Here is a 15,105-nt window from a genome sequence, read left to right on the forward strand (position 1 = left end):
GATATTGCACACAACTGAGTCTCACCCATCTGGGGTTTATCTCAGCTCTGATTGGAGACTTAAGATTTAAATCTGTTGAAAAATCCACATATAGACTCCTTCAGAAGATTGCTTGTGGGAAATTAGTGTTAATGACAGAGGGCAGGTGGAGGGTTCTTGCAATGAATGTTAATGTAATTGTGACCCTTGTAGGTCATCTGGTTTTTTGAGGAGGGGTTTTAAAAGTAGTTTCTCAGGAGGCTGTGAAACAGCTACTCTAGCATAAGCTGCTCCCTTTGAGCTTTTGTTCTTTATAATGCATTTGGTGCAGAAATAGGAAAGACCTGACACTCAGCCTTCCTGAAATATATGCAGAGTCCCTGAGATGTCAAGTCTGAATGACACCTAAGGAACAGGCTACAAATAGATTTCTGTAGTATTGCAGTAACAAGGTTGGGTGATATATGTGCTGGTAAACACACAGCTGTCCTGAGGAAGCGCTGTTTCCTTGGGAATTTTTTGTGATAAATGGGAAGCAATGGATGCTGGTTGTGTAGTTTCTATGTCTTACAGTCAAGTAGCTCCCAGAGCCCTTCCCAGTGAGCAGGTCTTAGAAAAGATAAAAATTGAAGCTAATGTGGGAGAAGGGGACAAGAAAGGCTTAGGATAAGAAGCAGGTGGTAAATGGAGTTGCAACAGAGGGGTAGTTATGAGAGAGAGCTTGGGTACTGTAGGAGGTGTTAGGGCTACTGCAGTGCTGCTCTTGAAAACCTACTTAATGAGTAGGTTAGATGAAGGCTTGGGTTATGCTGTGATTGTCAATGCAGTACAGTGCTGGCAGTAATTGGTATGTGTCATTTTGGTTTCCAAAAGAGCTGATGGAGCAGACTGATGAAGGAAGGTTAGCTACCGTTTCAAGCTCAAAGCAGAGCCCAGCACTTCCTCTCTGTGGCAGATCCAGTGTTCTGGGAGCAGGGCCTTGAGGTTTGTCTTGCTCCTTTACTGCTCAAGGAGAAAGTCCAGACCTCTCCCATCTGCTTACCACCTTGGAGCAACAGGAGAGGGCCTGACTTAAGGGACTATTAAAGGTCCCTTCCAAACTATTCTGTGATTGAGGGCTGAAAAAATGCTTTATTGTGAAAGAGCTGTGAGGTACAAGGGGTCAGACTTGTGATCTCTTCCACTTGTAGGCTCTCAGAAGTCTAGTGGGTTGATTACAGCAGTAGGGAAAAGGTGCCAGGTTCACCTTCCCTCCAGGGTTGAATTACACCAACATTTTCTCTGTTGACAAAGCCAGCCTAAGAAGCTGTATTTGGTGCTAATGCCTGCTCTCAGATCATAGCTCCCTACCTTCTCCTTGGGCTGCTGCTGTTATTTGAAGAGAGACTTTAAAGTGGGTTACCAAAACAATTCCAGTTTAAAAGTTTTTTCTCTTAATCTGGGCTGTTCCAGTGACCTCCTTTGCAGAGCTGCCCTCCTACGGAAGTGTTGTGTTGGCACAGTGCTGCAACTGCAGCACGAAAGGCAGAGGGCTAGGGATGGGTGGGGAAGGTGAGCACGGCTGAGCCTATTGAAGCAAGTGTTCATGTAACCATATGCTGAATGCAGTTTTCCCAGGAGAAGGGTGGGAGAGGCAGAAGTGAGGTCAGAGCAGTGCGTGAGAGCGCAGGAAGGAAAGAGGGGATTAGAGTTTTATGGTGGGGGATCTACAACGAGTCTTTGCTCTTGTCCCCACCCAAGTTTCTCCATTTCTGCCCTCCTTCACAAAACTGTTCCTTGAGATGTTACCTTCACTTGCCTCCCATAAGCCTTAAACATGTTTGTTTGATTAGCCCTGTGCCAAAAGGGCATCCTGATGCACCTTTGCTGACACAATGGGCTGAAATGAGGCAAACTCGGTCCTTCCGGGTCTGCATACACTTTTCATCATCCCAAAGGAGCTTTGCCAACTCACTCCAACTAATCCCTCTATTGTGAGCAGAGTTGTGTTAATACCTAGCAGGAGCTGGAGGGCATGTGAACAAATGCTCTGCTTGATGCCTGTAACATAGCGTAAGTGATGCTGAGCTTTCTTAGTTTTCTTCATGACTCCTCACTATGGCACCTTTGTGTTGAACTGCTTAAAGTAACCTGCTCCAGGGCAGGAGGTAGGTAAAGCTGCATTTGTGTTTGTGAGGGTAGTTGCAGTTCAGCTCTGAGCTTTTCTGGAACAGATCAGCGATCCAGGGCACTTGGTCTAGAATCAGTGTCCTCTTCTGTCAGAGCGGGCATGGCTTTCTCCCTAACGCAGGAGTCAGTGAGCCTTGTCTTTGACAATTCTGAGGTCTCTTGCACTCTGTTGGCTTTTCCAGGCCCATTTATGTCACTTACATTTTCAGTGCTTGCTTTAGTGGCTCCTCCAGTGGCCTGCCCCTCATTCTGCAAGTTGATGAGGGCTCAGTTTCTAGTTCTGTGGCTCTTCTGCTGACTTCAGTGGATTTGGGGTTAAATCTCTGTGATAATGACCTGTAAATTTCCTATGAAAAAGCACAAACAGGCAAACCTGATTGACCCTTTTGTATTGCCTCCAGGTGATAATGAAGTAAAACTGAGTGAGCTTGTAACAAACACAGTCCTTCCTAATGCAGCACGTAAACTAACAGGTGAGAAAGGAATTTGATAGAGCAGGAAAGGATATGTGTGTGTTCCTCTGGCTCAAGCTGATAGCACCAGTTTAAACAGCAGCAAACAGATCAAATCAGAATATGCTAAGCCTCCCTAAGCACCACTTACCATGGAGATGTATTTTTTAATCATTTCTTTTGTATCTTTCCTCAAAGCCTCCAGTTCCAAAGTTGCGCAAAGGAAGGCTTTGTGGTTTTTCTCCCCTGACAAATCCCTAAAACACTTTTATAAGACAGGAAGAGAAAGTAGCCATTGCTACAATGCATGCATGTGTTTACAGTACTATATTGTTCAAGAAGATCTCTGTGAATCCTGGTTCTCAACTTCTGAGAATCTGTGTCAAGAGACTATACATCTGGCTGCAGTTTCCAGCTTAGGGCTTTAGGGAGAGTCTATGTGGTGTGGAAAGTCCATGACCCTTCCTCATACCACCCTGGTAGCAAACTGGAACCTGGGCTGTGTCCTATATGTTCAGACCTTGAACTCTTCTGGAAAAGAAATACAGCTTTGACATACTATGTAAACAAACAAAAAGATATTTGCACACTTCTTTGTGGGGAAACAATTGAGCTGTAACTGACACTGCTTGCATGATATGTTTCTTCAGCCAGAAACTTGCCTGGAGGCAGCAGTGACTTCACAGGTTTCCCATACTCAGGCATCCTCAGTCAATGCTGATTGTGAAGGAGCCCACCTACACTGATGCCTACTGTCCAGACTTGTGGTCAGGATGTGAGGTCAAGTGCCTGACATCCCTGCTGAGTGCTTCCCTTTCACAATGCCATCAGGGTGGCCCTGCAATCTACTCACTGTCCCACAGTGTGATTGACAAAGATGGTGAAACCAAGCCAGCTGAACTTTCTGCCTGTCTTGATCAAAACAGTCCTCACTGCCCAGGCTTGATGTAGACACCTGATGTGCAGAGCCCAGGCAAAGTCCAGGAATCACCATCATGCACATGAAGAGGAAATGGCCTCAAATTGCACCAGTCTAGGTTGGATATTAGTAAAAATCTCTTCACAGAAAGGATTGTAATGCATTGGAATAGGCTGCCCAGGGAAGTGGTGGAGTTGCCATCCCTGGAGGTATTTAAAAGACATGTAGATGTGGTACTGAGGGACATGGTTTAGTGGTGACCTGGCAGTCTTGGGTTAAACGATTAGACCTGACCATCTTAAAGGTCACTACCAAACAAAACAACTCTATGAAAAAAGCAATCTGCACCTGAGTACTGACTTCTGAGTTTTCAACAGAAGCTTCCAGCTTTGTGATGAGAGTGGGCAGAAAAGTTTTGAAAGAAGTTGAGGAAAAGCTACTAGAAGAAGATCAGATTAGAAGCTGGAGGCTGCATTTAAATATGTGAAGACCACAAGGGTATAAGAGTGATCCAGACCTGAAGCTAGGTGAAGGTGATTAACCTGCCACTTGTGAGGAGTAAAGGCAGAACCATTCAGTTAAGTATTTGTTCCATTTTTTGGAGTAAAGCTTACAGTTACAGTAACAACAAAATACTTTGTATATTTCTATTAGTAACTGTGAGGATGTTGATTGCTCACTAAATGCCTTTTAAAATCAGTAAGCACTGAACAGTATTTAAAGAGTTAAATAATTCTTTTTTGTTGTTACTGTTTGCTTTGTAATCACTCTTGGAAAGTTGGCTGGAACAACAAATGTTGTGCCATTCCTAGAGGAATAAGGGAGAAGACAAAGAGATAGCTGTAAGTTGCTTAGCTCAATTCTGCAGGAAAAATCCTGGAAAGTTAAATGTGGTACAGAGCTAAGAAGGCAGCACAATCAATATATGTTATCTTGGGTTTTGTCAAAATGAAATCTTGTCAAGTAGAGGATATATTTTTAAGATGAACTAGAAGCATGATGGATTCAGATAACCCTTTAAATATAAGCATTGGGGGTTTGCCTCAGTCCATTATATTCTGATGTTACACAACGCCTTAGCAGACATTCTTTTCAGAAATGGACTATGTCACACACACTTCCAGTGATGGTGACTGATTCCACCACCTCCCTGGGCAGCCCATTCCAATGGCCAGTCACTCTTTTTGTGAGGAGTTTCTTCCTGACATCCAGCCTAAACCTCCCCTGGTGCAGCTTGAGACTGTGTCTTCTTGTTCATGGTTGAGAATTAATCCTTTAGTGACACTTCCAGTGTAATCCTACTGACAGGTTTTCATAGTGGTGAAACCCAGTCTGAAGGAGGTGTAGGATTACACCAGGAAAATTTGCCAGGGCAAAAGCCTGGGGAAGTAAGGAGTCAGAGATCCAGGTCAGCCTAGGCCTTTCCATAGGGCATTTACTGGAGCCAAATCAAGTCAGGTATCTCAGAGGCGACAGCACAGGTTGTGATGAGAATTATATTCTGCAAACAAATAAAAAGAGCATTGGAATTGTATATTAAAAAGACATCACTATGTGAAAGGTACCCTGCTTTAAGCAACATTAGCTCCTCATGCTGGCCTTCCTGAGTCAGTGCTTCGGAGGTCTGGGGAGAGGTTGAAAATGGTTCAGAGAAGAACTGCAAATGCGACTGAAGATCTACGAGAGCCGTTAGGCCGTAAGAGATTTGATGAGCCTGCTACAGTTTGTATGGTCAAGAGAAAATGAAGAATGGGCTTTGAGTCTGCAAGTGCTGTGTGGGAACGGGGCCATGAAGAGAAGCTGCTGGAACATCTTTGGCTGGTGGAACTGGTTCTCTTGTCTTGTGTCTTGCGCCTCATGCTCACCAGTCTGACCTGTGACTGATTATCCACATAGAAGCAGATATTTACAGGCAGTGGTTTGTGAGTAGGTGGATCACATGCAGATGTGGAAGGGATTGCTGACAGTAGATGGTGCTTTAATTTAACAGAAAGGGGAAGAATGCAATTAAGTGGTTTGAGGCTGAAACAAACACACATTTGTATTCAAAACTGCTAAGAGTCAGCAGCCTAACAGTAAGCTGGAAAGGTATAGAGGGGAGTGTCTGTAAGCTTGCAGCCTTCAGATTTCAGTATAGTATTCTTCTTCAAAATGTAAAATTGAGAAGAGTCATGGCTCAGAGACAACTGAATAGAGACATGACCACATTTCATCTAGCAGTCTGTTGTATAGGGGATCGAATTTCCTTATGGAATTTATTTTCATCTGAAATTTTACCTGGCCAGAACTGAAGTATATATTTTTTTTCCCCTCCCACAACACTTTTTCCTTAAAGATTTTGACAAAGTTGCTACTATCCTTGTCACTCAGTTGCATGTACTTGGGGCTGACTCCATTCTCTGTGTGACAAAGTACACTGCCTGAACCACATCTTGTTTCTGCTTTCTCCTTGTCACCAGAACTGGTTTTTGGTGGTTGTTTTTTTCTGTGCCATTGTCTGTAAAGTTAGTTCTCTATTGTGATGTGATTATTGCAAACATCTACACTTCTTCAGCCCTTACAGACACAAGCACTGGGCTAATATGTCCATCTTCTTGAGGAAGTTTTTCCTTTTGGAAAAGCTTGGATCCTTCAGTGAAGCTGTCTAGGCTGGGGAAGTTGTTCCGGAGCATCTCTTGGTGCTGTTCCTTCTACGTGTATCTCCAGCTTATGGCTCTGTCAGCAGGGTAACCCTCAGTGGTTTAACTGAGTCTTTAAGTGTACTCCAGCCTCACTCTGCAAACAGACCTCACATAAGCAGAGCTTTCCTCACAATGGCTTTTTAGATTAATCACAGCAAGGACAGCCTAGAAGAGACCAGTCAACTGTGCCTGGAACTTGGAAGGCCGTCTAGCCCAGAGATCTGCTTCAAACAACCAATTGCCTTGGACTCTTTCCGAAAAAAGTCTCTGCAGACACGTATCCCTTCAGTGAACTACCAGAGATGAAGGCATGTTGCCAGAAGAGCCAGCTGCATTTGGGATTAGATGGCTGGAAAGAAGTCCTCTTCAAGACAAAAATCACTTTTCAACATCTGCTGCAGAGAGTTCTCGGGACTTGCAGTTCCACAAGAAGTTGTCCTCTTCCTTCTTTTTCCTGATCTCTTGTTAATTGAGGTTATTTTCTTTCCCCTTCTTCACCTGTTGTGTCTCCTATGTTCCTACTAGATAAGAGTAGGATCCTTTTTCTATGCATTTATTGTTTTTCTGTCTCTCAAAGTCTCCTGATAGCTCCAGCAACTTTGAGTTTCACAAGGTGAGCACACCCCAAATGACCTGGCAAGATCTGCCTGCACTCCGAAAACTGCTTGGAGAGAGTACTTCCTCACTAAGCCTTTGGTTTATTATTATTTCAGTGTAAAATGAATAATGAGAAGATTTAAGTAAACAAATGGATTTGATTCAAGCCCATCATACTAGGGGTGTGGGGGGAGAGGAGCTGCTTGTCCTGACAGATCATCTCATTAAGTCCCACGTGGCACGATGTGTTGAAAGCAGTTTATCACACGTAATGCTTGGGCATGATGGGGTGAGCTGGGGATCAAGTGTATATCTGTCCTCCTCTTAATTCTTAGTATTCCAAAAGGTTTCCTGTAGTTCTCAGATAGGAGCAAACTAAATATGCACAGCTCAAGGTGTTTGAAATTATGATACAAAACCCACCTCTTATCTCTCTTTCTTCCACAGTCTCAGCTGCCGGCGATGTATCATTGTGGGAAATGGTGGAGTACTTGCAAATAAGTCATTGGGGTTAAAAATTGATGACTATGATGTTGTTGTCAGGTGAGTCTTTGCCATCACAACTTTCTTGTCATATACTCAGTTTCTGTATCAGTTTACATGCTATGGGTGCAAACATTAAACCTACACTTGTGGCACCACCCGTTTGTACAGAAGGGGGGGAAAAAACCACCAAAACAAGAGAATTGTAGATGTTTGTTACAAATGGTGATCTCATCAAAAGGTAAAGGCACTCCTTGAGCATTCCATTTTCCATAGCTGTTTGGGAGTGTGGTATCTCATGTGATCCTACTTGAGTCTTCCTTTTATAGCCCCTTTCTAAAAGCTGCTGCTTTTGTGATGCCCTTTGTTGGTGAAGCAATAAAATGTACTGTTGGATCTGTCCCAGACACTTGCCCAAGGTAGCTCAGAGAATTATTATTGGTCATACATGTGTAGCACTCCCTGGGACACAGACTTGATGGTTAGTGGAAAGAACCCTAGCAGCATAGGCTCTTAGGAAGCAATGAGTGTCCACGAGTGAGGACCCAGTAATTATTAAACAGCTATAGACGCGCCCTAGAAACTGAATACTTTGTCTCACTGTAGATGATGATGTTGAAGGGAGCAGAAGCAGAGTGGCATAGGAGGGGAAAGAAAGGACCACAGTCAAAAGTTAGGACTTCTCACTTCTGCTGAGACCCCAGGTCATCACCATCTCAGAATGCCTGGAAAACATGCTGATATTTGAAGTCACAGGTCTAGTCATAACTCTTTGTAATAAATCTGTCAAGTCAGGGTGGTCTGGGTGACTGGAGATTAACAAACATAATACCTGTACTAATGGAGAGTGAAAGAAAGAGAGTGTGTAGGAGGGAGTGGGGGGACATGCTCTAGAGAGCTACACACCATTAGTCTGACTTGGAAAAAAAATGCAGAGCTTTATAGCAGGTTCTGCATCATGAGTAACAAAATATTACAATAATAAATAGCAAAAGTGGGATGAACTGCAGTGTAAGTCTATAAAAACTGATTTACCTTGGTCTAAGTTGGTCATTTTTGTTGTTAGTAAGAGAACTGATTTCATATTATAGGGAATACAGCTGATACCATCTCTCTGAACTTTAGTCAACCATGAGATGCGGTGGCAAATAGCAAATTCTTAGGTAAGGTGGAAGACAGAATGGGGTTAGTAAAAGAATTTAAGGCACAGTGAAGGTATCATTTAGTATGGTCTCCTTTCTCTCTCATGTGCAAATAATGGGCGCAGGAGGTAAGAAAAGAACATACACAGAGTAATAAATACTCTTTAACTCTGGACAAAAAGACCAAGAAGGTCCCTTTCAGTTCTTTGATTCTGTGATTTTCCCCAGCAGTGCTCTGGACACAGAGATAACTGTTCAGAACAGGATGAACCTTTCACAGCTGTTCCCCTAGTTCACCTCACTGTTAGATGTTAGCAAAGAGCTCTGACTGCTCCTCATAGTCTGGTGACTTGACATTACTTGAACTGAATTAAAATTCAGTGACAGCCTTTTCTTGGGCTCAGATTGTTAACAAAGTCCCAAGAGTACAGTTTCAATTCCTCTGGACTGAGCCACCCACTAAGATTTATGTCACAAAGTTATCTATTTAATTTCTAAATGAAAAGTTCAAGTTTTTCTCTCCACATCAGTAAATCTAAGTGAGTTTGCAAGCTGAGAGGATAAGAGGGCAACTAAGCACCTGTGATGTTTGTGGGATGGATAAAGGAGAGAAAAATCAACTGTAAAGGTTAAATGAAGCCAGGTGCTTGGATGTGGGACTGAGGAGAGGAGAGCAGACCTCTTCTTAAATATATCCAACTGCTTCCTTTATTCCCTTGGAAGCTCAGCAAGTCCCTTCTGTTGTAGCATCCTTTTTCATGCATTACAAAGCTTGTTTGAAGGATCTGATTTGGAACCTAAAAGTTGAATGTTGAGGGGAAAAAATGTGGTAAATTCCTGACAAAGGAGTGACACAGCAGTATGTGGAGGGTTTGGATGCTTCATGTGTTACCATATGAGGATCACTGTTGCAGCAAGAAATTTTGATCTTGTGGTGATGAGAGTTAGATCAGCTTTACAATTCTAAACCAGCTTGGAGGAAGTTAGTTACTGTTCTTCTTTACCTGGAGATTAGCAGCTTTCAGTGCAGATGTTATTCCCAGCTGTCACACTGTTTACCTGGCAGAAGCTTTTTGCAGCAAGTCAGTCGCTGGTGCTCTGAAATGCCTCCTTAAAATAGATTGCAGATGGGGAAAACAAGTGTGTACCAGAAATTCCTGGTTAAGAGGAGATAGGAATTCACTTGTTGATGATGCTTTAGTGATATTTGAGAGGATCTTTGTGGTGCAATGGTTAGGAGGTAGTGTCTCTAAGCTCCCTGTGTCATCAGTGGATACAGAAAGAAAAATCTCATTGTGGAGAAACCTGCCTATCCATGGGCACTATGAGGAAGCCTGGCACCCTGACAGGTTTTCTGAGTTTTAGCTGTGTTTATAACCACCAGCATGTGCTGCCTGAGAATGAGTTCAAGCTGTGTAGTTCAAGCTCTCATGAACACAGGTTGTGGCTGCCAGAACTTTCTCTGCTCTGTTGCTTGAGCTACCCCTGGGGTACTGACCGTGAAGCTGACAGTGCTGGCTCCTTAGAGCAGGGCTCCAGCTCTGTGACTCTGTCAGCAGCTCACACTCTGGCCCTTCACTGGAGACCTGAGTTCGTGTTACTTGGGGAAATGGTTTGTTTTGTTTCCGGTCTAGATATAAAGTAGAGGTCCCAAGTTTAGGGAGCTTTAACAACATAAGCTGCAAAATGGTGAACCCAGCAGCTGGAGGTGGGGAAAACCCAGCCAAAGAGCTACACATGACACTTGAAACCACTGCAGACACTAACCTTCCCCCCAGCTCAAGAAGACAGGTAAAAATGTGGATAACTAACTTTTCTTTACATACTATTTTGTTGTATTTACCTCTGTTGCCTTTAAAGCCCCATGCTGTTACATTGGGTAGGGTCATCTGCCCCAAAGAGACAGAATACTCAAAGTTTAAATAATACCATAGCAAAGGTGATGATGCATAGCAAAGGTCAATGTGCCACCAGCAACAGAGGAAGAAAAAGGGAGGGATCTGGCTGGCTGGGACCACTGTTTCTGCAGTTAGGTTTAGATACCTCAAAGTCAGGGTTTATATACCACAAAAATAGGCTTAACCTCCTGTATAAACTGTGGTGCTACCAATTCTTAAGTTGTTTTCCCTTTTCTTTTTTATTCCTAATGATGAAGTAAGTATTTTTACTGTAATTATAGGAATTTATTCTCCTTCATTCTGAATCCAGTTTCAGATTGTACTCAAGGATTTTCTTCTGCTAAAAGGTTTTCCCCCTAAAATGCTTACCCCGGCTGAAAAAGGCAAAGCCAGATCCTCATTAACATTCCTACATGGCAAAATTTTGCACTCCATAAGCACTTTCCAGTATATTGAACTACCCCAAGTCAAGAAGGCTGCAATAATTCAAGTAGGCAATGCTGTCCCATCGGGGGCTGCTGCTTGATGTCAGCAAGATTTGTATTCCAAGTTACTTGAAACTTCCTCAGCTTTGTGTTTCTAATTTTGAATGGAAGTTCTGAATAGCATTAATGTCATGAAAGTCATCACTGCTGTTAATGCCACTTTGTTTCTTAAAGGGAAGAATGTTGTCCCTGAGGGATGTTTTAACAAAAGCATGGCTAACTAAGTAGCATTCCTGTAGAAATCAGTGTGCCCAAAAGGAAAGCTCTGTGTGCTTGGGTTTTCAGAGTGGGATGCATTTCCACGGCCAAAACTCCTCCTAGCTGGTGAGACTGCAGTGTTACTATAGCTGTGCAGCACAGCCTCCTCCTTTGCATTGGCATTGCAGAGTAACTCACCTTCTGGATGGGCCACGCTGGGGAATTGAACCAACTGGAGATTGTTCCTTTGGTGTTGTGAAAATGGCCAAGAAGGCCAATGGCATCCTGGCCTGCATCAATAGTGTGGCCAGCAGAAGCAGGGAAGTCCTTCTGCCCCTGTATTCAGCACTGGTCAGGCAACCCCTTGAGTAATGTGTCCAGTTCCAGGCCCCTCAATTTAAGAAGGACATTGAAACACTTGAATGTGTCCAGAGAAGGGCAACAAGGCTCGTGAGAGGCCTCGAGCACAAGCCCTGTGAGGAGAGGCTGAGGGAGCTGGGATTGTTTAGCCTGGAGAAGAGGAGGCTCAGGGGAGACCTTATTGCTGTCTACAACTACCTGAAGGGAGATTGTAGCCAGGTGGGGGTTGGTCTCTTCTCCCAGGCAACCAGCACCAGAACAAGAGGACACAGTCTCAGGCTGTGCCAGGGGAGGTTTAGGTTGGATGTTAGGAAGGAGTTCTATACAGAAAGAGTGATTGCCCGTTGGAATGGGCTGCCTGGAGAGGTGGTGGAGTCACCATCCCTAGAGGTGTTCAAGAGGGAATTGGACGTGTGCTTGGTGCCATGGTTTAGTAGTCATGAGGTCTTGGGTGACAGGTTGGACTTGATGATCTTTGAGGTCTCTTCCAACCTTATTGATTCTATGATTAGCTGGCTTAGTGTTCCCTAAACAAACTCACTGCAGGTATGATGAGCACTGAGCATGGAGTATGAGTCCAGTTTCCATTCATTTAAACTGCCATGGAGATGCACTGTTTCAGTGCAGTCTTGCAGAATTCAAGGTAACCCAGAAGCAACAGGGTGTTAGAATAGTTAATGCTTAGTCTGTAACTCTACATTTGCATAGACAATATTCTCCAGTTTCCTTTTCCAATGCTTCCAACACAATTTGGATCACTAAGAGTGGGTGTGCAGGAATGGTTTGCATTACATTAAATGAAATGAGCAGCTCCCAGTTGAACTGTTGTCACTTGGTATAAAGGTTCATAAACACTTGTGATGAAGAACTGCAAGAGTTAACGTTTGCTGCTGTAACAGCTGTGTAGAGGGAGCTCTTGCCCAGAGCGATTGCTGTATCATCAACATGCTGGAGTGTAAGTGGGGATCCATGACAGGGTTTTCTCTGGTTGCCCTGCAGGCTGAACTCAGCTCCAGTGAAGGGCTTTGAAAAAGATGTGGGTGGCAAGACAACTCTACGGATCACATATCCTGAAGGTGCAATCCAGAAAATGGAGCAGTATGAGAAGGATTCCCTGTTTGTTCTGGCGGGATTCAAATGGCAGGATTTCAAGTGGCTGAAATACATTGTTTACAAGGAGAAAGTGGTAAGAACACTGACAGCTGACACTGTGAAGGTCACCTAATTAGAAATGGTGTGCAGACATGATGTCACAGGCGTATTTGCCACGTTTTGATCTGAGGAGAATTCCTTTGTGTGTCCTGCTGTATTTAAATGAAGGGTTTCTTTGCTTGATGGACTTCAGCTTTAATTAAAGGTTTTGCAAAGACCTCTCTCTGTAACCTGACCTTACATCACAGATGAGGTTTTCTATTCTAGTGTGTACTGTGAACAATTACTTGAGTTGTTATTTATTTTAAAGAGTATATGAAAGGACCAGATTTTGCATGGATTTTATGGACTCTGGGGATTTAAGAGCAGAGGAAGGAAAAGAGCAATAGCAAGGGGAAGAAAGGGGAATTTGAGGATAGGGATGTGATGGTGTAGGAGGGGGAGAGGAGAAAGCAGCAGCACAACTTGTCAAAAAGGCTACAATCCACAGACTTGATGTGACCACCTGGATAGCACAAGTCATTATATTTTGCCTAGTTATTGCTGTACCCAGACTTGTGATTTGTGTTTGACTAAAGCATCACCCACAAGAATAATATCAAGTATGGCACTGAAATGGTGAATGCACTGCTTTCCCCTTGTAAATGCTTTGTCCCAATCAGTTGCATTACTGCTTCTCTGAAGTAATACAGACTGACACTAGTGAGGGTTGTTCTCTGTAATTCACCAGTCCTAAATGGAATCAGGTTGTAGTCAATGACTTCTCATTCAGTGGATGGTTTACCTTTATCTGCTGTCATGAAATCCAATATAAATGCCCTCGTAGTTCTTGTTTTACAGATTTTAGATGCCTGTTTTCAAATGTTCTTTTATGCTTTTTGAACAAATAACCAGACAATCAGATTAATATTCAGAGGATGAGATGCTGTATCATGTATATAGAGACAGAGAGAGGAGGTTGGCAGCTCACCACATACAGAATCAAGCAGTCTGTGTATATAGTTGTATACAGATATTACAAAGATGGCCTTAAGGGCTCATACTTTGCTTGTCTCACACTGGCACAGACTTGCAATTATTCTCCTGGTACCAGACAGATGAAGATACCTGTCAGCCTCTGGGCAAGTACAAGGGGGCTTTCATAACATGAATAATTGAGTCGAAAGTAATTTTCTTTGGTCTGTGTCATGCTCTTGTTCTTCATCCTGGGCAAAGGAAAGCCCTGGCAGCGTCAGTGCCCTGCAACCTAAACACAGCTGTAAAGGCTCCTAGTGTTTAGCACGAAATTCAAAGGGTGGGTTGGTTTATTTCAAAACAGATTGAATTTCCACCTGATGTGGCTATAACTACATAACAGTCACGTGGTCTTAACTACAGTCTAACATGGTAGCCCCTGCCCTTGGTGATGTAACAAGTAGTTTGTTAGAACGGGCGAGAAGCCTGGGGAAAGTAAACTTAACTGAGTGCTTCAGTGCCCAGCTTGGCGCAGAGAACCTCTTGCATTGTATGTTACTTCAGTGCTCTAATGGATGTCTCCTTATCACTCATTTCTTTGGAATAAGCAGCACATTTTGCAGGTCTTGTAGGTGGCCTTTTCCAGATTTTTCACTTCCAGTTGCTCTTATGAATCCCTGCAGTTGATTCATCTTTTTCTTAAAGAGCAGTTCCCGAAACTGTATAAAGTACAGCAAACAGAGAAGAGCAAACAGCTGCCTCACTAGCCTTGCAGTTCTCATACATCCGCTGTTTTGACTGCCTTCTCCACAGTGGCAGGGGACTGAAAGGGAGCATGCAGTTCTTTGAGACTCCAGGCCTCAGGAAGCACTGAAAAGCAGCTGCCTCCCCAGCTCTGCACCCTGTGCTTGTGCCATTGCCTCTTCCTGCCAAAGTGCAGGACCATGCATTTGTCACTACCATTCTCCCTTCCAGAACTCTTCTCCAGTTTGCCAAGTTCCTTTGGCAGAGCTTTGTAGCATACCTGCTATTCTTTCCAGATTCATGTCCCCTGCTGCAGTTTAATAAGCAAATTTGTTACTCCATCATCCAGGCTGACAATGAAAACACTAAACAAAGTTAGGTCCTAGGCAGACCCCAAAGTGACAACATCCTTCAGTTTCTACAATGAGCCTGCTGAGCACTCCCCCGGATTGTTTTTTGCCATTTCTGAACTTGTATCACAGTAGTATCATCAATAATATTTTTGGTGTGTCAGAAGGCCTTACTGAATTGCAGGTTCTTATGATACTTTTTTTGCCTTTATTAGGAAATACTGGGTTGAGGTTTTTCAATAATGATTCTCCCTTGACAAATCCACCTGGGTTAGTCTTTGTTATTCTTTGAGGTGCTTGCACATAATTAATCTTGCTAATCTGAGAATCAATAATAAACCAACTCTCTTATTTTTTGCCTTCCTAGGACTAGTCCTTTGACACTCTTCTATACAGATTCCCAAAGGGAATCATTGCTGGGTTTTGAGGCTGCTGAGCCAGTTCCTTGAATGAGCCTGAACATGAGTCTGCAGTGTGCCTAGGCAGCCAAGAGGGCCAATGGCATCCTGGCCTGCATCAGGCACAGTGTGGCCAGCAGGAGC

The 15,105-nt window shown here is 43.5% G+C and overlaps 1 protein-coding gene across 6 annotated transcripts in view; it reads left to right on the forward strand.

The window, feature by feature from the left end:
- The window catches only part of ST3GAL3 (ST3 beta-galactoside alpha-2,3-sialyltransferase 3), a 233,839-nt gene that overhangs the window by 166,849 nt on the left and 51,885 nt on the right, over nucleotides 1-15,105 (forward strand). For all 6 annotated transcript variants that reach the window (XM_068141553.1, XM_068141551.1, XM_068141557.1 and 3 more), the window contains 2 exons: nucleotides 7,245-7,340; nucleotides 12,363-12,549. In XM_068141553.1, the coding sequence (XP_067997654.1) occupies nucleotides 7,245-7,340; nucleotides 12,363-12,549 (283 nt within the window). The remainder of the gene's footprint in view (nucleotides 1-7,244; nucleotides 7,341-12,362; nucleotides 12,550-15,105) is intronic.

This window comes from Melanerpes formicivorus, unplaced genomic scaffold (assembly GCF_026170545.1).
Source record: "Melanerpes formicivorus ecotype bairdi unplaced genomic scaffold, bMelFor1.0.p_v2 SCAF_7, whole genome shotgun sequence".
Taxonomy (NCBI): domain Eukaryota; kingdom Metazoa; phylum Chordata; class Aves; order Piciformes; family Picidae; genus Melanerpes; species Melanerpes formicivorus.